Source organism: Pelodiscus sinensis, chromosome 5 (genome assembly GCF_049634645.1).
Source record: "Pelodiscus sinensis isolate JC-2024 chromosome 5, ASM4963464v1, whole genome shotgun sequence".
NCBI lineage: Eukaryota > Metazoa > Chordata > Testudines > Trionychidae > Pelodiscus > Pelodiscus sinensis.
This window is the reverse complement of record NC_134715.1, coordinates 33,123,365-33,142,870: the sequence shown is the minus strand read 5'-3', so window position 1 is coordinate 33,142,870 and position 19,506 is coordinate 33,123,365. Positions and strand designations below refer to the sequence as shown.

General features: G+C 37.1%; 1 protein-coding gene across 7 annotated transcripts in view; it reads left to right on the top strand.

Moving 5' to 3' along the window:
* The window catches only part of LOC102456831 (bifunctional heparan sulfate N-deacetylase/N-sulfotransferase 4), a 264,296-nt gene that overhangs the window by 96,317 nt on the left and 148,473 nt on the right, over window positions 1-19,506 (top strand). For all 7 annotated transcript variants that reach the window (XM_075929806.1, XM_075929807.1, XM_075929810.1 and 4 more), the window contains exons 2-3: window positions 1,449-1,561; window positions 4,231-5,468. In XM_075929806.1, coding sequence (XP_075785921.1) covers window positions 4,488-5,468 — 981 coding nt within the window. In that variant the 5' untranslated portion in view covers window positions 1,449-1,561; window positions 4,231-4,487. The remainder of the gene's footprint in view (window positions 1-1,448; window positions 1,562-4,230; window positions 5,469-19,506) is intronic.

Sequence of the window (19,506 nt, the reverse complement as noted above, 5' to 3'; positions counted from 1 at the left end):
GGCTTCCCTGTAATGTAGATGTGCTATTTCAAAATAAGCTATTTCAGAGTATTTCTTCCAGAATAGCTTATTTCGAAATAAACGTGCCATGTAGACGTACCCTTACTGATGTATGTTTTATTTACTGTGTACCTTGCTAATGTTGCCTGTTGTAGATAAATTTAGCCCTGGTTTAAGTGAGTCTTTGCTGTGATTAATAGGGTAAGGGATATTAACCATTGTGGTTTATATGTCTGCATTAGAAACTTTTGTAATATCTCTCAAATTTCTATAATGGCAAAAGCCCAAGCATAGATGCAGTTACACCAGCTTATTTCATTTGAGGAACTTGAACAAACTTTACCAGTCAAAGCACACTTTTGTTATTGTAAGATGCATGCACAGGATGAGGGTTTGCCAATATAGCTATAACAGCAAGTTTTAGTGTGTTAGTGTACACCAGGCCAGAGTCTTCAAAGGTACTGCATGCAGTGTGAAGTCGGTATATTTAATGTTTCTGGGGCAAATGAAAAATTACAGTATTAAAACGTTAAATCAGCTCTGTAGATAAAATTCACCTACTACAAAGAACCAGCACAAAGTCTTTGCATCATTGAAGATGCATTCTGAGTGAATATCATTTTGTTTCCTTGATCAGTGTATCAGAATGTGGACCCTGTATTCAAGGTGGAGAATCAGAGAACTGTGGGATCACTCAAATATTGTACTCTAAAATGAAATTGTATCAATAATACTAACTTATATATGTGTATAAAATAATACTACATTTTACTAAATAAAGCCTGATTTGGATACTTACTATATACAAAGCTATAATACATTCATACAGTATAAAGATACTCCCAGAAAAACTGATACTCCCTGATGTGCTAAATATATATAATGCTGTCGAACCATAAGGGGCAGAGTTACAAATGGCATTTCCCATCTCCCAATTATGCCTTGAAAAAAATCTTAATTCCTTAGTATAACTGACATACTTTCATAAGCTTTAATTACATTGCACTGCTTCTTACTGAACAATTTTAACAGCCTCAAAGAACAAATTTAGCAATGTACCCAAATCTAGAATTGAATCTTGCTCCAACTGCCATCTAGATTAAAATGAATACCTTTAGTTGTTAAAAATATATGTACGAATAATTTTAAAATATGTATCCAATGTTTATAACAATATCTATGGATGGACAGGATTAGATTAGATTGAGGTACAAATATTTCATTTGGATGGGTTTTTATCTTTTGTATTGTATATGTCATCTTTTGTATATTTTGTATTTAGATTGTAAATTCTTTGGGTTAAGGACTGTTTTTGTGTTCTGTTTCCGTACATGCTTAGCTCTAGAGGATCATGGTCTATGACTGGAGCTGCTATTTGTTGTTACTGCAATGCAAATGATAATGATCAATATCACCAAACATATTATCTTAACACTTTATATTTCCAGTACCTGATGGACCTAAGAGGAAAAAAACAAAGCTGAGGGGGAAAAAGGCGAAAATGTAGCTCTACCACTAGCATGCTATTCACCTGTGGTACAGAAGTGGACTAAGAAATCTAGTAAGTATAAAAACCTGTTGCAGGATCAGATTTATTAGCACTTAAATTATATTGCTTTTGCACTAAAGTCTAAAATAAGGTGTTTTACCTGCTGGTACAGATTGCTGTGACCTTTTTGGACTCAGCTTGATTGCAGTTCCATTTGTTTTGTAAGCTGTCCGGGTGGATAACAGGTGCTGCCATTCTCTGTTTGGCAAAAGCAAGAAAATATTGCCCTCTAGTGTTGAAAGAAATTACACAATGGGAAGGCCAAGTATATTTTCATTTCCAAATCTCTCCAGAACCAAAAGTTGTATGTGTTAGTTAATCTATGACCGTGTGCACCCACCATGAGACTATAATTCTCCAGAAAGATTGCATGATTTGAAAACCCCAAGAGTCAGACATCAGTGATTCTTCCATGTCACTAAAGTCCCAAAACGGTTATACAACCTCATAAAGACAATTTCCTTTGATCTGATTTTTTTCTTCAGTAACAAAAATAATTGGATCTTTTGAGATATAAAGCACCTCGAACCTCAAAGCCAATAAAACAAGCAATGAAAAGCATTGATTACTCTGATAATTATATTGATTATATTGTTTGTTAGTATTAGTAGTATTTCTTTCTTCTTGTATTTATTTCCATTTAAAAACTCCTGCAAAAGAATAAAGCACAATAATTTTCATGCTACTGTTTGCTAGTAGCTCTATAAGACACAGTTAAACCAATGATTGTCTTGCTGCTGGAGCACTGTGACAAAGCATGAAAGATTATGAAGTGTGCAGCAGTAACACTCTGACTCAAGAATAAACTTCAGAGAAAATCTGACATTGGTAGAAGAATGAACATAATGACCACCCTTAAAGGTGTTTTCTATCTATAAATTCTATGGGTGAAATTCTGAGGCCCATACTCAGGCTGAGGAGTGTTTTATTGATCAAGTAGACCTTTTAACTCAAAGCTTATCACAATGACTTTGTTTCGCTCTTTTTCTGAACCTTTTCCCAGAATTTTGGCAGCAGAAAAGTAGCATAACTACTGTATGGCAGAAGAGGATACCAGTATGGTAGCAGAAAAACATTGTGCAAAAGAAGACTGATACCCTTCCTTTATCTTACTTATGTTTGCTACAAGCAATCTGAAAGGGCCTCTTATGATAGCATTCCATTATTAAATAAATATACTGCTAGAGATTTCCCATATATTATACCCCAAATATTTGTAATATTTCCTGAGATTTAAGATTTAAAAGTCTTCCAGAATATCAGATGGGTTCCCATCTTTTTTCTGCAGTGTAGTTTTACAAATGAAGATCTGACAACTAAGAGGTCTTCTTTAGGAAGGATGTTAATTCTTAGTGCTTCAAAATAATTCATTGTTTACAACCCTACATTGTTCCAGTGGGCAAAGAGTATAAATAATTCAAAAAGAAAAGATGCTCACTTGTCCTTATTTAAGCCCATAAAACAGAATCATCTATTTTTTCTTTTTGTTCCACCTTTCCACATCTGTGAACAACACCCCAAACTCTCCCAACTTCATTATGTACTCCTCCACTGACAAACTCATATGTGATGAAATAGCTGCAGATGTCCCTCTATAAAGAATATTTCTTTAACTTGTATATGAGGTTTCTAAAATGTAGCTTAACTATATGAAGAATTCCCATGGGAAAATGGCATAGTGCAGTGGTTTTCAACTTCTTTTTTTATTTGAAGATCCCTAAAAGTTTCTTGTGAAGGTGCAGAATACTTTGGAAAACTTAGACATAGCCTGCAGATCTCCTCAGGTCTGTAGACCCTGGTTGAAAATCACTGGCATAGTAAGATCAGTTTTTAACTGTGATAGTTAGGTGTAGCTTTATTATCCAATAATGGTAATACTACAGAAATTTTACTAGAATTATTAAGACTTATACAAAGCTGACGAGTGAATCTGTTCCATATGCATCAGTTACCTCCATCTTCTATTTAATTTAGTTTAGCTTTTTTAGAGTATCTAGGTATTATGAATGTTTGATTAATAAAAATTATAATGTTTTGGACACTTTGATAACTCAAGAATAACTTTATGTAAGCCCACAGTCTTGGGCTCATACTCTGCAAATACATAAGTAGATCTAACCAATTGCTTAAGTTGCAGAATTGTGTAGAAACACATTGAAATTTAAAACAGAAAAAGCTTTTTAATTCTTCTAGTCCCTCTCTAATTTAATGACAGGATAGCTCCATACTTTGGCTAATACTTTGTTTTGACTAGTTTAAAATGTCTCAGAACACTGGAGTACCACTATCTCCTTTCAGATTACTATGCTGCAATTTGATAAATCTGTCAAAAATTTTCTCTTTCTTAATTTCATCCCATTATTCTAAATTAGCCCTGCTTGCAATTGCAATAAATCTTTCTAACAAAGGAGAAGTGACTGAATGAATATTGTCATTTTATTCAAAGTGCTGTATTTAGATTTAATTTCATGTCATAAGCATTTTGGAAAGTTGTTTTAAATAGATATTTTGTAAAATTTAACTACAGTAAAAAGCAGCAGTCAGCTAGTTCTATCCAGTCAATGAATCTTCTCTTCCTTAGATTTCAAATATCAGTTACTAGCTTATTTAATTAACACATTTATTTTTAATTGCTTTATGGATTTTGTTTTTACTTACTCTAATTTCACCCTTTGTTGCAGATAATGTTAAGCATCATCTTCATTGATTTTTTGCAAGTGCTGCATTCAGAGAAGATCTCTTCCACTTTAGATTTCCAGATACTTTGACTTTGAGCTCTAACAGCTTTATAACCGCCCTAAAGCCCCTCATAAGTGCATTGCAATGGTCACATGAGCATTTGGGACGTGGTACCAGCACCATTTTTGTCCTCTCTACTATGGCACTTTAAGAGGATAAAGCCAAAAAAGATTTTTTTAAGTTGAAAGTATTCCAAAAAATGAATCTTATTGTGAAACTTCGTAGAAGTTTCAGAACACTGGTAATTCTCTTAACCACCTTCTGTTTAGTAAGCATAGTCATTTCCGCCTATTACTTATATACAGGCTACAAGCAGGAGATGACCGTAGTTGAAGCCACTGGAGAAGCAGAATGTGAGGGCCTTAAACATTTACCATACAGGTCCATGGAGCTGAAGACCGCTAAGCCGATGGATCCATCTAATACTGATCCTACTGTCTTGCTATTTGTGGAGAGCCAGTACTCCCAGCTTGGACAAGATATCATAGCGATCCTCGAGTCTAGTCAATTCCAATACCATATGGTGATTGCCCCTGGAAAAGGTGACATTCCTCCTCTTACAGATAGTGGCAAAGGGAAATACATGCTTGTTATATATGAGAATATTTTAAAGTATGTGTCCATGGACTCATGGAATAGAGAGCTTCTGGAAAAATACTGTGTGGAATACAGTGTTAGCATAATTGGTTTTCATAAAGCCAATGAGAACAGTTTACCACGTACAAAATTAAAAGGATTTCCACTAGAACTTTACAATAATGTAGCCCTCAAAGATTGCTTTGTAAACTCTCAATCTCCTCTACTGCACATTACCAAAGCACCAAGGGTTGAGAAAGGCCCACTACCTGGTGAAGACTGGACAGTTTTCCTCTTTAATCACTCCACTTACCAGCCTGTGCTTTTAACTGAATTACAGACTTCCAAATCCATCCCAGCATCATTGCCTAAAGCTGCACTGTATGCTACAGTGATCCAGGACTTGGGGCTGCATGATGGGATTCAGAGAGTCCTTTTTGGAAACAACTTGACCTTTTGGCTACACAAGTTGATCTTTATAGATGCCATCTCTTTTCTGTCGGGGAAGAAGCTCACATTGTCCTTGAATAGGTACATTCTTGTTGACATAGATGACATCTTTGTTGGAAAGGAGGGAACAAGGATGAATGTCCAGGATGTGAAGGTAAGCCAAGAACTGGGGATGGTGTCTCTAATAAATGGCTCAAATCACAAATACATCTAAAAGAGATGGAGAGTAAGAGAGGTCTAGGAGGAATCCGACACACAGTAATATAGGAAAGTCACAAGTAAATCCAACAGGTTTTGAAAGTACGATCTACATTTTGTATTGTTGGCACAGGTTGGAAGTATCTGCGTCCCCTCCCCAGCACAAATATTGCCATACCTGCATAGCTATGTATGCCCAAATAGTCTCTCACATATGCATCTCATGTACCTACCACTTTGTATATGGGTTACACTTACTAATATTGTTTATGTTGCACCTAGTGGCTAAGCCATGACTAACCCTATTAGGGTTTCAGTTCATAGGGATTGGCTTTTAGCCTGAATGTTGCGTCAGTGTTTTTTAACTGCTTACATTGCTAAGAACAGTGAAGTCCCAGATGACAGCAGATTAGTTGTAACTGGCATCTGCAATACACACACATACCATTTAAATGTATTTATATAATCACATACACTGAAGCATATTAACAGGTGCACAAAATGTACAGATATTTATTTTGATCCAGAGTTTTATTGGGCTTAAAAAATAATTGGTGTTCATGGATAGTTAGCTGACTACTCAAAGGATGTTTATTTGTCACTTCACTTTGTATTAGAAAAACAAAGCAGAATTTTAAGTGGTTCTGAAATGCTAAAAGATATAGGCTCATTCTAATATTTGAGGCTTATGGAAATAATTCTGATTATTCTCGTTTCATAATTAGAGAGTCCCCAAACAAGATGAAAACTTACCTTTACACCTTACTTTTGTACTTTCATAGCTAATGTCATGTTCCCTTTGATTTAGCACGTTCATTGGCTGAATTTTTGGTGTTTTGTGTTTGATTTTGTTTTGTTTTAACCTAATTATAAAAGTTTCCAATACAATGACATATCACTCTGGATGTTTGTCCTATGGAATTCTCACAGAGGGAGCTGGAAGATTCTTAGAAATACCTTTGAGAATTAAAAATGAACTCATATCAGTAGTATTAATCTTAATTAAATGTTCCTTTGGAATTGTCTAAATGTCCACATATTAAGGATATTATCACATTAATAGAGGCTAGTAAAGACTTTTGAGCCATTGTAAAATTATGTTCCCTATTCCCGACACAATGGGGAAATTTTATTGTAAACACTGAAATGCTTCCATTATCAATGAACATTCACATACACACATCAGGCCTTTGTGTACAATCTTTTTTATGAAGTCCTAAGTTTATTTCATTGTGGAGATTTTTTTTAAAAACAAAATTATGCATTTTCTATATCCGTATCCTGGTCAGGGCCAATAGCAAAACCAGATGAATTGAATGGTGGGTTTTTTTATCTTTTTATTTGAGTGATTTTATCCACATTTCAAAATGAAATTTCATTTTGAAGGGAAAACCAAAATATCTAAACAAACATTTAGATTCTTTTCTTTTCCAAGACTATTGACTCAAATTCTCAAAAAAATCGGATGCCTTGAATCTTTATTTTCCATTGAATTTACTTTTTGATAGTAAAGATAACAGTGCTGTGAATTTTTTCAAAGTACAGCGTGTACTAGTTCAGTAGTGAGATCAGATGGTTTTTGGGGCTTACTGAGAACAAATGCACATTAAAAGCCAGTGACAAAGGACTTGTCTACACAGGGAAGTAGATTGAAATAGCTGCTGTGGAGTAAACTATTCTGCAATATCTCCCCGTGTGGCTATACTTCTCCCAGAAAAAGAGCAACATCAGGTTTTTTTCTGATTTGTCTTAATATACTTCCAAATTCTGCCTTATTCCAGAATAACTTCCCCATGTTGTCAAGTCCCAAACAACTTCCTCTATTACTCAGAGAATCAACAGTTCTATAGTAGCTCTCCTGATTGTTCTTGGTAAAATAGTACTTGATTTCCACCTGTAGTTTTTCATATCTCAATTTAAAACAGAAGAAATATATGTATTATTTAAACTTGTAGTGCTGAGTCATCTCCAGGTCCTGCCAAATATCATATTGTTTAGAATAATAGACCTCCTTCATTTATTTCCCACTTTTGACCTGCTATACTTTTGATTGACAAACTGAATAATCTGGTACCTCTTCAGATGCTATCACATGCAAAAGAAAGTAATACTGGTACAAATAAAATTAAGACAAATTGGCATTTTACTGTTTAGGGAATCCAGGTACTCTAGACTACATTCATATCATACAACAGAAGGGTATATGTGTTATGCTCACAGAACAAGGTAATGATTAACAAGGAACATTATGTGAAAACATTTGCAGAATCAAAGACAACATAATTCACATAGCCCATTGCTGAAGTGTTTGCAAGATGACTAAGTGCCTCTTTCTGATTTATATTTGTTATAAATAATATATTCACCAGAGTGGTGTGCTCACCGCATATGAACAGAACCCCAGCCTTATGGAAGCAGGGGGTGAAAAAAAGTAGCTTTGGTATTCCAATATTTTCTGTGTAAAATTAATCACTTTACTCCTCTTGCCTCTCCCCTTCCCCCAAAAGGCTATACTGATATCAATGTGTACATTACCTCTTTTGTGTGCATCCATGAAGAGGAACAGAGATAGTCTACCTTGATCAAAGCAATTAGGCTTTTTATATTTTCTTGTAGATATTCGATTTTTTTTTTAAAGGAAAACATTTAAGGCTCTTCTCATTATAGATTGCATTTGAATATAAGTTTTCATGAAATACTGTGTTCTGAAGTGCTATGCAAGGAACAACATAACAATCCACATCTGGCATTGCATTTTGAACAAATAGTACAAGGTAATGAGATGGAGGGGAGGTTTAGTGTGTGGGTTTTTTTGTTGTTTTGTTTTTGCATCATAAGGTAGGGAATTATATTTAAAATAGATGGAATTCAAAACTCCATTTGGTGCTTGGGTATCAAGACAGGGCAAATACTAGGTACAATATGCACCCTATAACCTGGGTTGAAAATTCATAGAAAGTTTTCATAACAAATTAAAGACAGAAAGGGGGCACTTAATCTTTTAATGGGGTCATTTACCAAGGAAAGGAAAGTAATCCAGTGGCTAGAGCAGTGTGCTGAGAATCCAGCAGTTCTGCCATAATTCTCAACAGTGGCTCACTGAATTTGGATATCTCATTTTTAGTGCCCACGGTGAGATACACATGGCCTGATTTTCAGAGCTACTGGGCACCTACACATTCAAAGGAAGTTAACTAGGAAGTTGCAGTTCACAGGTCCAAGATTCAGTCTCTGCAGAACCTGAATGTATTCCACAATGAGTTCTCAAATACCAAAGTGGGCTGGTCATAAATCAACAAGCAAGGTGTAAAGTAAGCAGCCCTTTCCGCTTCACATAATGCCAAAGACTGAGGTGCACATGACATTGCAAAAGGCATTAGTGTTATCTTCTGTTAATTATTCTGACCAGAAAACATTGTGCATAAAACGTGCTAGATTCACCAAAAACTGAACTCAGTTTCAGTCTTAAGTGAAAATGGGCTCCGGACTCAGGTTCCTATCAAGCGACTTATCCTTCTCATGGAAAGGAGTTTTGTTTTACTTATAAGTTATATTTGCATGTATATGTAGCATTGTTCTGCATGCCAACCCACATCAGTGTGCTGTTTTTAAACCTCAGAGGTTTTTAAGTAAAATTTAAATCAGCTGCAAGGTAAGGATTTGTTTCTCAAGATATTTCAAAAGGACTTGCTGTGTAAATCAGTCTTTATTTATAGAATGGACATTCCCAGAATACATTAGCATTCTAAACAGGTTACTTGCTAATGAATATAACACCAAAATCAGAGTATGCTTTGGGTAGTTTACAGTAAAGAATAATTACTGAGATTTGGACAACTGTTCAATATGCTCAAGGAGTGATGCAGTTATGGCCCCATGGACCTAACTTTACTCCTCAAGTTGGAACATCTTGCTCAGTAGGAAAGAAAAACAGGAGAAGGAGGCAATGTTCAAGAGGCTGTGATTTTCCTGAAGACTTTTTTAGTGTTTCTGTACACTGTTAAACAGCTGCTGAGAGCAGCCATCCAAAGGTGGCTGCCTTTCAGTGGGGGATAAAATAGGCCCTTTGATTTTCTTTTCTAACACATGTAGGCATTGTGATACTTACAGCTTGATTGTGCTTGTCCTTTGAGTGGCTATTAAGACTGTCAATGGGCACAGCTGCTTTATTTGAAATGATTCTACCACATACTGGTTCTTTGCATCTGGCGCCAGGTTCCTATACAGGAATGGGGTAGTATGTGGGTCATATTCTGTCATGCAATATATGCCATAATGTAGTGTTACCATCACAGTCCATATTTACATTACACAACACCAAAGTCCAATTCAGCTTATCCCCGACAGTCAGTGTTTAAAATGTGATACCTTCTAAAATGTGGTCCTTGTTCAATTAATATTTTCTTTTTGTTGATTTTGATAAAGAAAGAACAGAAAACGAAATGCAATTTTCATATGAATTATTATCAGTCATATAACACTATCATTTTTTCCTGCACCATAAAGTCATTTATCAAGGTCCTTACTATCGTGGAGCATACAGAGCCTGTGATATCCCAGATTAATAGGGTATGTCCACACTACCCCGCTAGTTCGAACTAGCGGGGTAATGTAGGCATACATTGCTCTGTGCTCCAGTCTAGGCATCCTGTATGACGGAGCTGGAACCAGTATCCCCCAATGTCTTACTTTCAAATGAAGTAATGTCTTACTTTCAAATTTGAATTTCCCGGGCTTCATTTGCATAAACCGGGAGCCGCCATTTTTAAATCCCGGCTAGTGTAGCCGCGCGGCACGGAGTAGCTAGTTCGGATTAGGCTTCTAATCCGAACTAGCTGTACTCCTCGTGGAATGAGGAGTACAGCTAGTTCAGATTAGGAAGCCTAATCCGAACTAGCTACTCTGTGCCGCGTGTAGCCGCGTGGCACGGGGTTCGAACTAGCCGGGATTTAAAAATGGCGGCGCCCGGCTTATGTAAATGAAGCCCGGGAAATTCAAATCCTGGGCTTCATTTGCAAGTGCGGTATGCCTACATTACCCTGCTAGTTCGAACTAGCGGGGTAGTGTAGACATACCCATAGGGAGACTAGCTGCCGCCTCTGCTGGGATTGATTGGTGTCCCAGAAATAGGTCAGACAGGAAGAAAGGCTGAGGAACTTCTGAGAGCAGGGTCCTTCAGCAGCAGAGTGGTTGGCAGACATCCAGGTATTTTCCATAGAACAAGAGTCTGTGTAGAAGTGGCCACGAGAGAGACATTAAATGAAGCAGTAAGACATTGGGGGATACTGGTTCCAGCTCCGTCATACAGGATGCCTAGACTGGAGCACAGAGCAATGGGTATCTCTATCAACCCTAGCAGATTGGTTATTAATGACCATTCACTAGGGTTATGAGACTCCTGATTTACTTGATTCTGAGAGGGAAGAGACTATTAATGACCCCATAGGATCATTAGAGTACTAGTGATGAACTATCATAGGGTATGTCTACACTACCCCGCTAGTTCGAACTAGCGGGGTAATGTATGCATACCGCACTTGCTAATGAAGCCCGGGATTTGAATTTCCCAGGCTTCATTAGCATAAGCAGGGAGCCGCCATTTTTAAATCCCCGCTGCTTCGAACCCCGTGCAGCGCAGCTACACGGGGCTCAAACTAGGTAGTTCAGACTAGGTTCCTATTCCGAACTACCGTTACTCCTCGTAGGATTAGGCACCCTAGTCCGAACTACCTAGTTCGAGCCCCGTGTAGCCGCGCTGCACGGGGTTCGAAGCAGCGGGGATTTAAAAATGGCGGCTCCCCGCTTATGCTAATGAAGCCCGGGAAATTCAAATCCCGGGCTTCATTAGCAAGTGCAGTATGCATACATTACCCCGCTAGTTCGAACTAGCGGGGTAGTGTAGACATACCCATATAGCGTGATTGGCTGAACAAAGGAGAGAGAGGTAATCTTGCTATAACTCTTGCTCAAACATGGTGGTGAAGGTGGAGAGCACACCAGCAGAACATGCCCTGTCATATGCACAGTGTAGAATAAACACCAATAATTAAGGTTGCACAGTCATCTACGTTCTTGTTCTTTTCAGTTGTTTAAGCTTTTTCAGATGTTTTAATCTTAGTGGCAGAAACATAGCAGATTTGTTTTTTCTCTGGCAACAGATTTTAGTGGAAAATTGAACCAAAATGGATCAGACATTTTGAAGAACAGACATTTTGAACAGCATTAAAGTATGTTCACATCACTTTATAGTATTTTAACAGCTATAGTATGTTAAATATGTTAAATATTTTGTGGTAGATGGCAAAAACTTGACATTTGGGAAGAAGGTAATTCTTGGTCAAACAATCTACTTCCTTGAAACTTTTTTCACTTTCCATTTAAATTGTAACCACAAATTAATGGTTTATGTCACTAAAAATTGGTCTTCTCATGAAAATCAGTTTGGTATATCAATCAGAAGGTATGTAACCATTTTCTTATGTAATTATTTCCTGAGACCCAAATATTTGTATTCACTATACAGTCTTGTCTCAATTAGATAGCTGGTTTTGTTTTGTTTGTTTTTGTTGTGGTTGTTTATTTAAGGGGGCATCAGTCAACGAGAGATTAGAGAATGGGTTTGTTATGCTTTGTGGCTACTACAAAAACCTGCAGTCTCCTCTACTGTGGAAGCTGTGGAAGGTCATATCTGGCTAAGCAATTAAACAGAAACTCAGCTGAGCCATGGAATGCAATTTTCCCAAGCTTCATGGGTATCTATTTTGAGCCAGGAGAGTATCTGCAAATTAATTTCTCCCTTTCCCTCCTCCTAATATATTATCTGTCTGCTTGGTTTTGAAAGGCTAAAGATCCGCAAATGCATCAGTTACTTGCAGAATTACAAAGTTCGTTTAGCTTTAAATTACACTGATCCATAACCATACAAATAGCTCAAACCCCACGAATGTCTGCACTCTAGAGAAAACAATTGGTAATATCTGGTTGTCTACATTTATGCTCTATGCAGTGAATTCGGAGCTTGAGTTTTCATCTTTACAGCTTTCTCTAACCAAACACAAACAGATTTGCTGTCAGTCAGCATTAGTAAACTCTTGGTTTTTGATGAAGATATTCAGTATCTTACTATGGTACCTTTTTTCTGAAAAGCTGAAGTGTTCTGTTGTGCATTGTCTAATTGCTGACACAAGGACAAAGTAGTCCTTGTCCAATCTGAGGTTGTACAAATCAATGGAGCAGGGTTTAGGAGGGTCCTTTGTGTTACTTCTGATTCTATCCAGCACATTTTCTTGGATAACTTCATGAGCCTTCTTCATTCTCAACCACTCGTTTTCTAATTACCAACACTCATCTCACTTTAAGGTTTTGTTTTTATTTTATTTTAAAAGTTTTCAAGTCTCCATTTTCTAGAGGTCTGATCTTTATCTTTGACCCGTCCTGGATTTCTGTTCTTTAAAAATGCTTTGATGCAATTTTGCTCTCATTCTAGTAGTATAATGACAGAAATCCATGTTGGAGCCACAGCGTTTCTGATAGTACAGAATTTAATAATGCTGCTGCATCAGGGGCTACCACCTGTGCTTGATAATCTAAGAATAGGTTTTTCCATCTCACACTTGCTGTGATCCTTCTGTAAGAAGAATTGATTTTAAATGTAGTAGGTAAAAATATCTGGCCCAGATCCTCAGCTATAGCAAATCTGCTCAAAAAGCAAATCTTCTGGGGAGCGAAGACCACTGCTTTACTTTGCTCCAATCCTCCTGCTGCTCTGGACAGCCGTTACTCCCTTTCTACTCTGTCTAATACCCATTTCTGAGCAAGGCCACTGACAAGCTCTTGAATAGCACTCTCCAAACACGTTTCATCTCTGTCAATATTCTATACCTTTCAGGGTTGTGTTTTAAACCATGTCAGAGAAATGGAGATGGTCACCCTGGTGAGCAAATGTCAGTAAACAGTGGATAAAGAGAAAATGACACATTACTGGAACCCTCAGCAGAGCTTCACACGATAGATCACATGATATTCTCTCTTTAGAAATTTGCCAGAAATAGTAAAAAATCTGTTACACTGATCCCAGGGGATTATACTCTAGGATTATGATCCAGCATCTCAAAAACTCTCCAGTGGAGTTCCTTTGGGCTCTATCTCAAATATCCCTTTCATATACCTGTACAAGGGGAGCTTACGAAATGTCTTATAGTCAGCAGCAGCACTTAGACAACATCTGACTGTGCAACTTCTTTACAATACTCTTAAACAGTGTATTCCACAATAGGTGCATCTGAATGAAGACATTGTGGTGGATGCTACACACATGGAAGACACAGGTGACCTCACCTGCAATCAAGAGTGCCAGTATTGTCAAGGCTGAACACAGTTTTGAGGTACTCCTGGACTCTTCCCTTCCCAAAACCAAGTACCTATGTGGAATCCCAAGAACTCTACCAAAAGCCACTAAAAATCCTTCTGGGAAGACCTAGCTAGAAGGGGTTGCCACATTCTGGCCTTGATAACCATGCCAGACTTCATGACCTCCAGGTTGCATTATATTTGATAATGAATTGAAAGACTAATGATTTTCTTCACCATCCATTGGTCTTCCCACTGAGCAGCTTAAGACAAAGCAATGCAAGTGCCTCAAAATCACACTGGCTTCTTATCAAATAGTGGGTCAGACCAAGAACCTGATTCTGAGTGATGTCTTCATAGACCATGTTTTTCTCTCCGTGATCCAGTCCAACCATGACACCTGTGATCACTAAGAACATGCTGCCATCAGCCATAAAAGCAGAAGAAAGAGCTTTTTGGTGACACATTTCTCTCTGTATATGGAATTCTGTTCCATGAAAGATTAGAAACCATCACTCACCATCCTTCTCTTATGGCAAAATGCAAAATCCTTCTCTCCCTATAGCCTTCCTATAAAAACTACTTCCAAGCAAAGTAACTACATCAGTATGCTTGGCTCTCTTCTCCCATTTCCTATGCACATACCAGTAGACGATTTAGTAACCTTACTTACGTATGACATACGCTAACCTTCCTGCTCTTAGGCATTTGAAAATGATAGTGAAAAATGCAATACATAGTCTCAGAAGACTCCCACTTGGGCTTCATCTCAAATACATTTAAAATAAACATAAGAAACATCTCCTCATTAATGGGTAGCAGGTTTAAAACGAATAAAAGAAAGTTCTTCTTCACACAGCGTGTAGTCAACCTGTGGAACTCCTTGCCAGAGGAGGCTGTGAAGGCTAGGACTATAATAGAGTTTAAAGAGAAGCTAGATAATTTCATGGAGGTTAAAAGGCTATTAGCCAGGGGATAAAATGGTGTCCTTGGCCTCTGTTTTTCAGAGGCTGGAAAGAGATGGCAGGAGACAAATCGCTCGATCGTTGTCTTCGGTCCACCCTCTCTGGGGCACCTGGTGCTGGCCACTGTCAGCAGACAGGATACTGGGCTAGAAGGACCTTTGGTCTGACCCAGTATGGCCGTTCTTATGTTCTTATGTTCTAAGTGCTTCATGTGGACCCGAATAAGAAAATAATAAGGTTCAATCAACGTGATCTGAAATAAGAGCAGCTAGCCCAGGGACAATAAATAGGTAGACCACAAACCAAATCCAGACAACCAGATAGACTTCAACATCTTTTTATTTACTACTTCTTCTTCTTCTTCTTATTATTATTATTTATTATTATAGTTATTTTTATTCTTTTCTGGAGTCTGGACCTTGACTACCTTGACCCAAAAATTTGGACCTTGACAAAAAACAGCTTACCCCTGGGTCTAGCCCATTGTTATTTCAGCAGAGATCACTCAGGGTACGTCTACACTAACCCCCTAGATCGATCTAGGGAGGCTAATGAGGGCGACCGAAATTGCAAATCAAGCCTGGGATTTGTATGTTCCCGGCCGGTTGCCATTTTAGAAATTGACTAGCCCGAAGTAATTGCCCGCGTCTACACGCGGCAGTGAAACAGGATTCCGATTTAAAGCCCCTAAATTGAATTAGCTGGTAACCTCATTGCAGGAGGAATACCAGCTAATTTTAGTTAGGGCTTTAAATCGGAATCCTGTTACACTGCAGTGAGTAGACACGGGCAGTTACTTCGGGCTAGTCAATTTCTAAAATGGCGACCAGCCGGGAACATTCAAATCAAGCACGGGATATTTAAATCCCAGGCTTGATTTGCAATTTCAGTCGCCCTCATTAGCCTCCCTAGATTACGATCTAGGGGGCTAATGTAGATGTACCCTCAGTATTCTCCTCTCGTCGATATCTGGAATCATTGCATTCTTTTTTGCAAGACAATGGGTTTTCTACTGGTCAAATATATAGACTGACCCACCAAATTAAAGGCTGTTCTTGTATTCAGAAACCTAGCAGAGAAGTAGTTAAAAATAAAACTCCTTTGTCATCAGCTAAACCTTGTCTTTTCTTCCAGGCAGCTTGGAGGATTAATTGTCTGTCTGAGCGGCTTGCCTGAATTATAATAAATCTGGGCTTCTCCAGCTCCCAGGTCTTTCACTTAACCCTGAAAGGATACATCATAATATTTTTACAGTGTCAAATAAGATATCAGGGAAATCTAAAAAAGAGATACACTTTTCTTCATATATTGCATCTTGTTCACATTTTCAGTCCCTCTGGGAAAATAAATTAACTTGATACTGTTTTGGTGGTTCTTGTTCTCCAGTTCTTTCACCTCTTTTTGGAGAGAGGAGAATTACAGGATAGTGATACTGCCCATCCCAATATTTCAAAGGCTAACAGAGTGACTTTCCAAAAATTGTTATGTTTTTTTTCAGACATTTTTTTCAACCAGCAGCCAAAATCCTGTGCCAAGTCTATAAAGTTTATGTCTTTTGCCTGAACTTTTGCTAATTTAATTAACCTACATTGCCTAAATTTTCTAACAGACTTCTCTAGTATAACTCCAGGATTATATGCCCGACACATTGGTATAAGTTTTGTGTAGCTAGTTGGCAGTTGATACTTAATTATATGCATTTGGGGCATCTATAGGAACTCTGTATAAAGTGTTTATAATCACACCCTCTAGTAACCTACATTAACCTGTGTTTTTAAAACAAAATATGTTATTTAACAAGAAACAATAACAGTAGTTTCCTGCACTGAAAAAATAGCACATTATGAAAGGATTTAAAACTTTGCTAAAACGGCCAGGTAACCCAAACTTAAAGAGCAGTCATAATTATTGCTTTAAAAACACTTGATGCAGCAATAAAACTTCACAAAATGTCAAATATAATGCATTTCCATTAGCAACAGTATTATTTAAGTTACTTTAAATATGTCTTTATCATCTAAATGCAAGTAGAAGAAATAACAGTTAGGGCAACAACACAATTTAGTGTCATTAACATTATTCAAGCAATTTCAACATAGCCTTCCTCAGATAACAGTGTTATTTAATTCATGTGGGTGGGTAGAGAAAAATACATGAGTGAGACAAAATGCAGGACAATGTAGAGTGAGACAGAGATCCTTGTACAATAGAAATCTTGACAGTAATTACCTGGACAATTTGTTCTCACCTATATACATTAGACTGGATGGACATTTTTTTTCATACATTTCTGGCATCTACTTCTTACCACATCTCATCTGAGTTCTTAACGCATCTAGTCATCTGAAGAAGTGGGCTGTGCCCATGAAAGCTCATGATACCATCTACATGTTTTGTTAGTCTTTAAAGTGCTACCAGACTATTTCTTGTTTTTGAAGTTTTTCATATCTCAATAGCCATTCTCCCTATAAATCAAATTTTAGGACCCACTTATTCTTTCACATCTACTGTTTGCAAATATACTGTAAAGCCATTTAATCAATATTAAACTTCCTGTGTTATGTAATGGTATGTTCTTTGTGTTTTCACTCACAAACCAGTAAGCTATCATGGAAGACTAGGAAGAATATACCAAGTTTAAGTCTGTACAGCAAGCATAACTGTTCTTGAATGTAATGAGAATTGCACCACTTATATTGGACTCCAGTTCTTGATGAAGTCAAATTTCTACATTAGTAAATGGAAGGTATGCACTACATGTATGTGATCATTTGAAATAACAGGTTGTCAGTAGATCATGACAACAGGTAATATGTCATGACAACCCTAAGGATAAAATTCTTGCTGCACTGTGAAAACAAACACCCTAGGATCAAAATCTGCCATTGGAGAGGAACTAAGAGCTCTCATTCAGTGTAATGAGATTTGCACATCTTGATTCAAGGAAAGTATTTGATCTTTCAAAAGTATTCTTATCTTCAATATCTTTACTCACTCCCCCAGGCCCGTATGTGATCATGAATATGTTTCCAAAAAAGAAACGTATTGGTATATGTCTAAAAATGAACCGGATATTTTTAATAAGGTGGGGTTTTTTCTGCATCATATACATGGTTTGTATACCTTTATATAAACTCAAAATAAATGGTCTACTCACTCTAAAATTCAAACAACTGGAATTTTACTTTCCAGGTATTTGTTAACAATCTTTAGCATATAAATACATTTGCTCCTCCAGAGAAATTCATTTGAAACAAGCTGATTTGTTTAGAAAATATCTAGCTCTACAAATAATCAATAATTTTATCAAACATGAAATTCAGATCACAGTATTCCTCACAAAAAGCGATTTTTGTGTCATATATTTATTAAGTTTAAGACAAATTTTCTCTTGCAAAAATCAATAAGAAAATCATTTCTTCATGCATGTGTGAACACAAAACTGAACACAAATATCGTAAAATATCTAGGTTTTCAATTGAAACTGTGACTTATAATGAAGCTTTATATGGAAGATCATGAAAGCAGTTTTCCATCATACACAGAATAGTTAGCACTTGATTGTCAAGTTTATGAGCTATGACCAATGCCATGACAACTCTCGGAATGTTTCATGAAATCACAAATCATCTTCGATGCTCTCTTGCTGAAAATCTTGAATAAAAACTGAAAGAACACCCAACCAAATAATATTCTGTATCAGTGCTGGGTTAACCCTTTATTACCTATTAGTGCTTAATAGCTCACTTAGGCTATGTCTACACTACACAATTATTTCGGAATAAGCTATTCCAGAAGAGTTATTCCTTAATAGCTTATTTCGAAATAGCAAGTCTGCACTGCAAGGAAGCCTTAAATTAGTCCAAGGCAGGCTTCCCTAATGTAGACGTGCTATCTCGATTTAGAGCCCCAGGAGGAATGGCTCTGAGGAGGGGCTATTTTGAAAGAGCAAAAGTGGAGCATCTACATAGCCCCTATTCCGAAATAACTAATAAAAAATAGAATGAGGTTTACAGAAGTCGGAATAAGCCATCCACTATTTCAAATTTATTTTGAAATAATGGAATTGCTGTGTAGATGCTCACATAGTTATTTTGGAATAACGGCCGTTATTCTGAAATAACAATACAAGCATCTACACAGCAATTCCATTATTTCAAAATAAATTTGAAATAACAGAATTTATTATTCCAAGTTCTGTAAACCTCATTCCAAGCCTATTCTGAAACTGCTATTTTGAAATAGCTGTAGTGTGGATGCTCCATTGCTGTTTTCAAAATAGCTCCATTGCTATTTCACAATAGCTCCTCCCCATGGCCATTCAAAGCAATTACTCCCTAGTGCTTCCTGGGCCTCTAAATTGAAGTAGTACATCCATATTAGGGGAGCCTGCCTCAGAGTAATTTCAAGACTTCCTTGTAGTGTAGATGCATTATTTCAAAATAAGCTATTTCAGAATATTTCTTCTGGAATAGCATGTTTTGAAATAAGTGTGCAGTGTAGACCTACCCTTAGGAAAGTGATAGAGTAGTTTCAAGGTGAGTGGCCTTAGGTATCTATGATTCTTAAGCATTCTAACCTTTGTTTGGTAAATGCATTGTTTATCCCTGAACCTAAAATTCATTCTATCTGAAAGACTGCAGATAGCTGATGCTCTGGAAGCTCATCTACTAACATCAG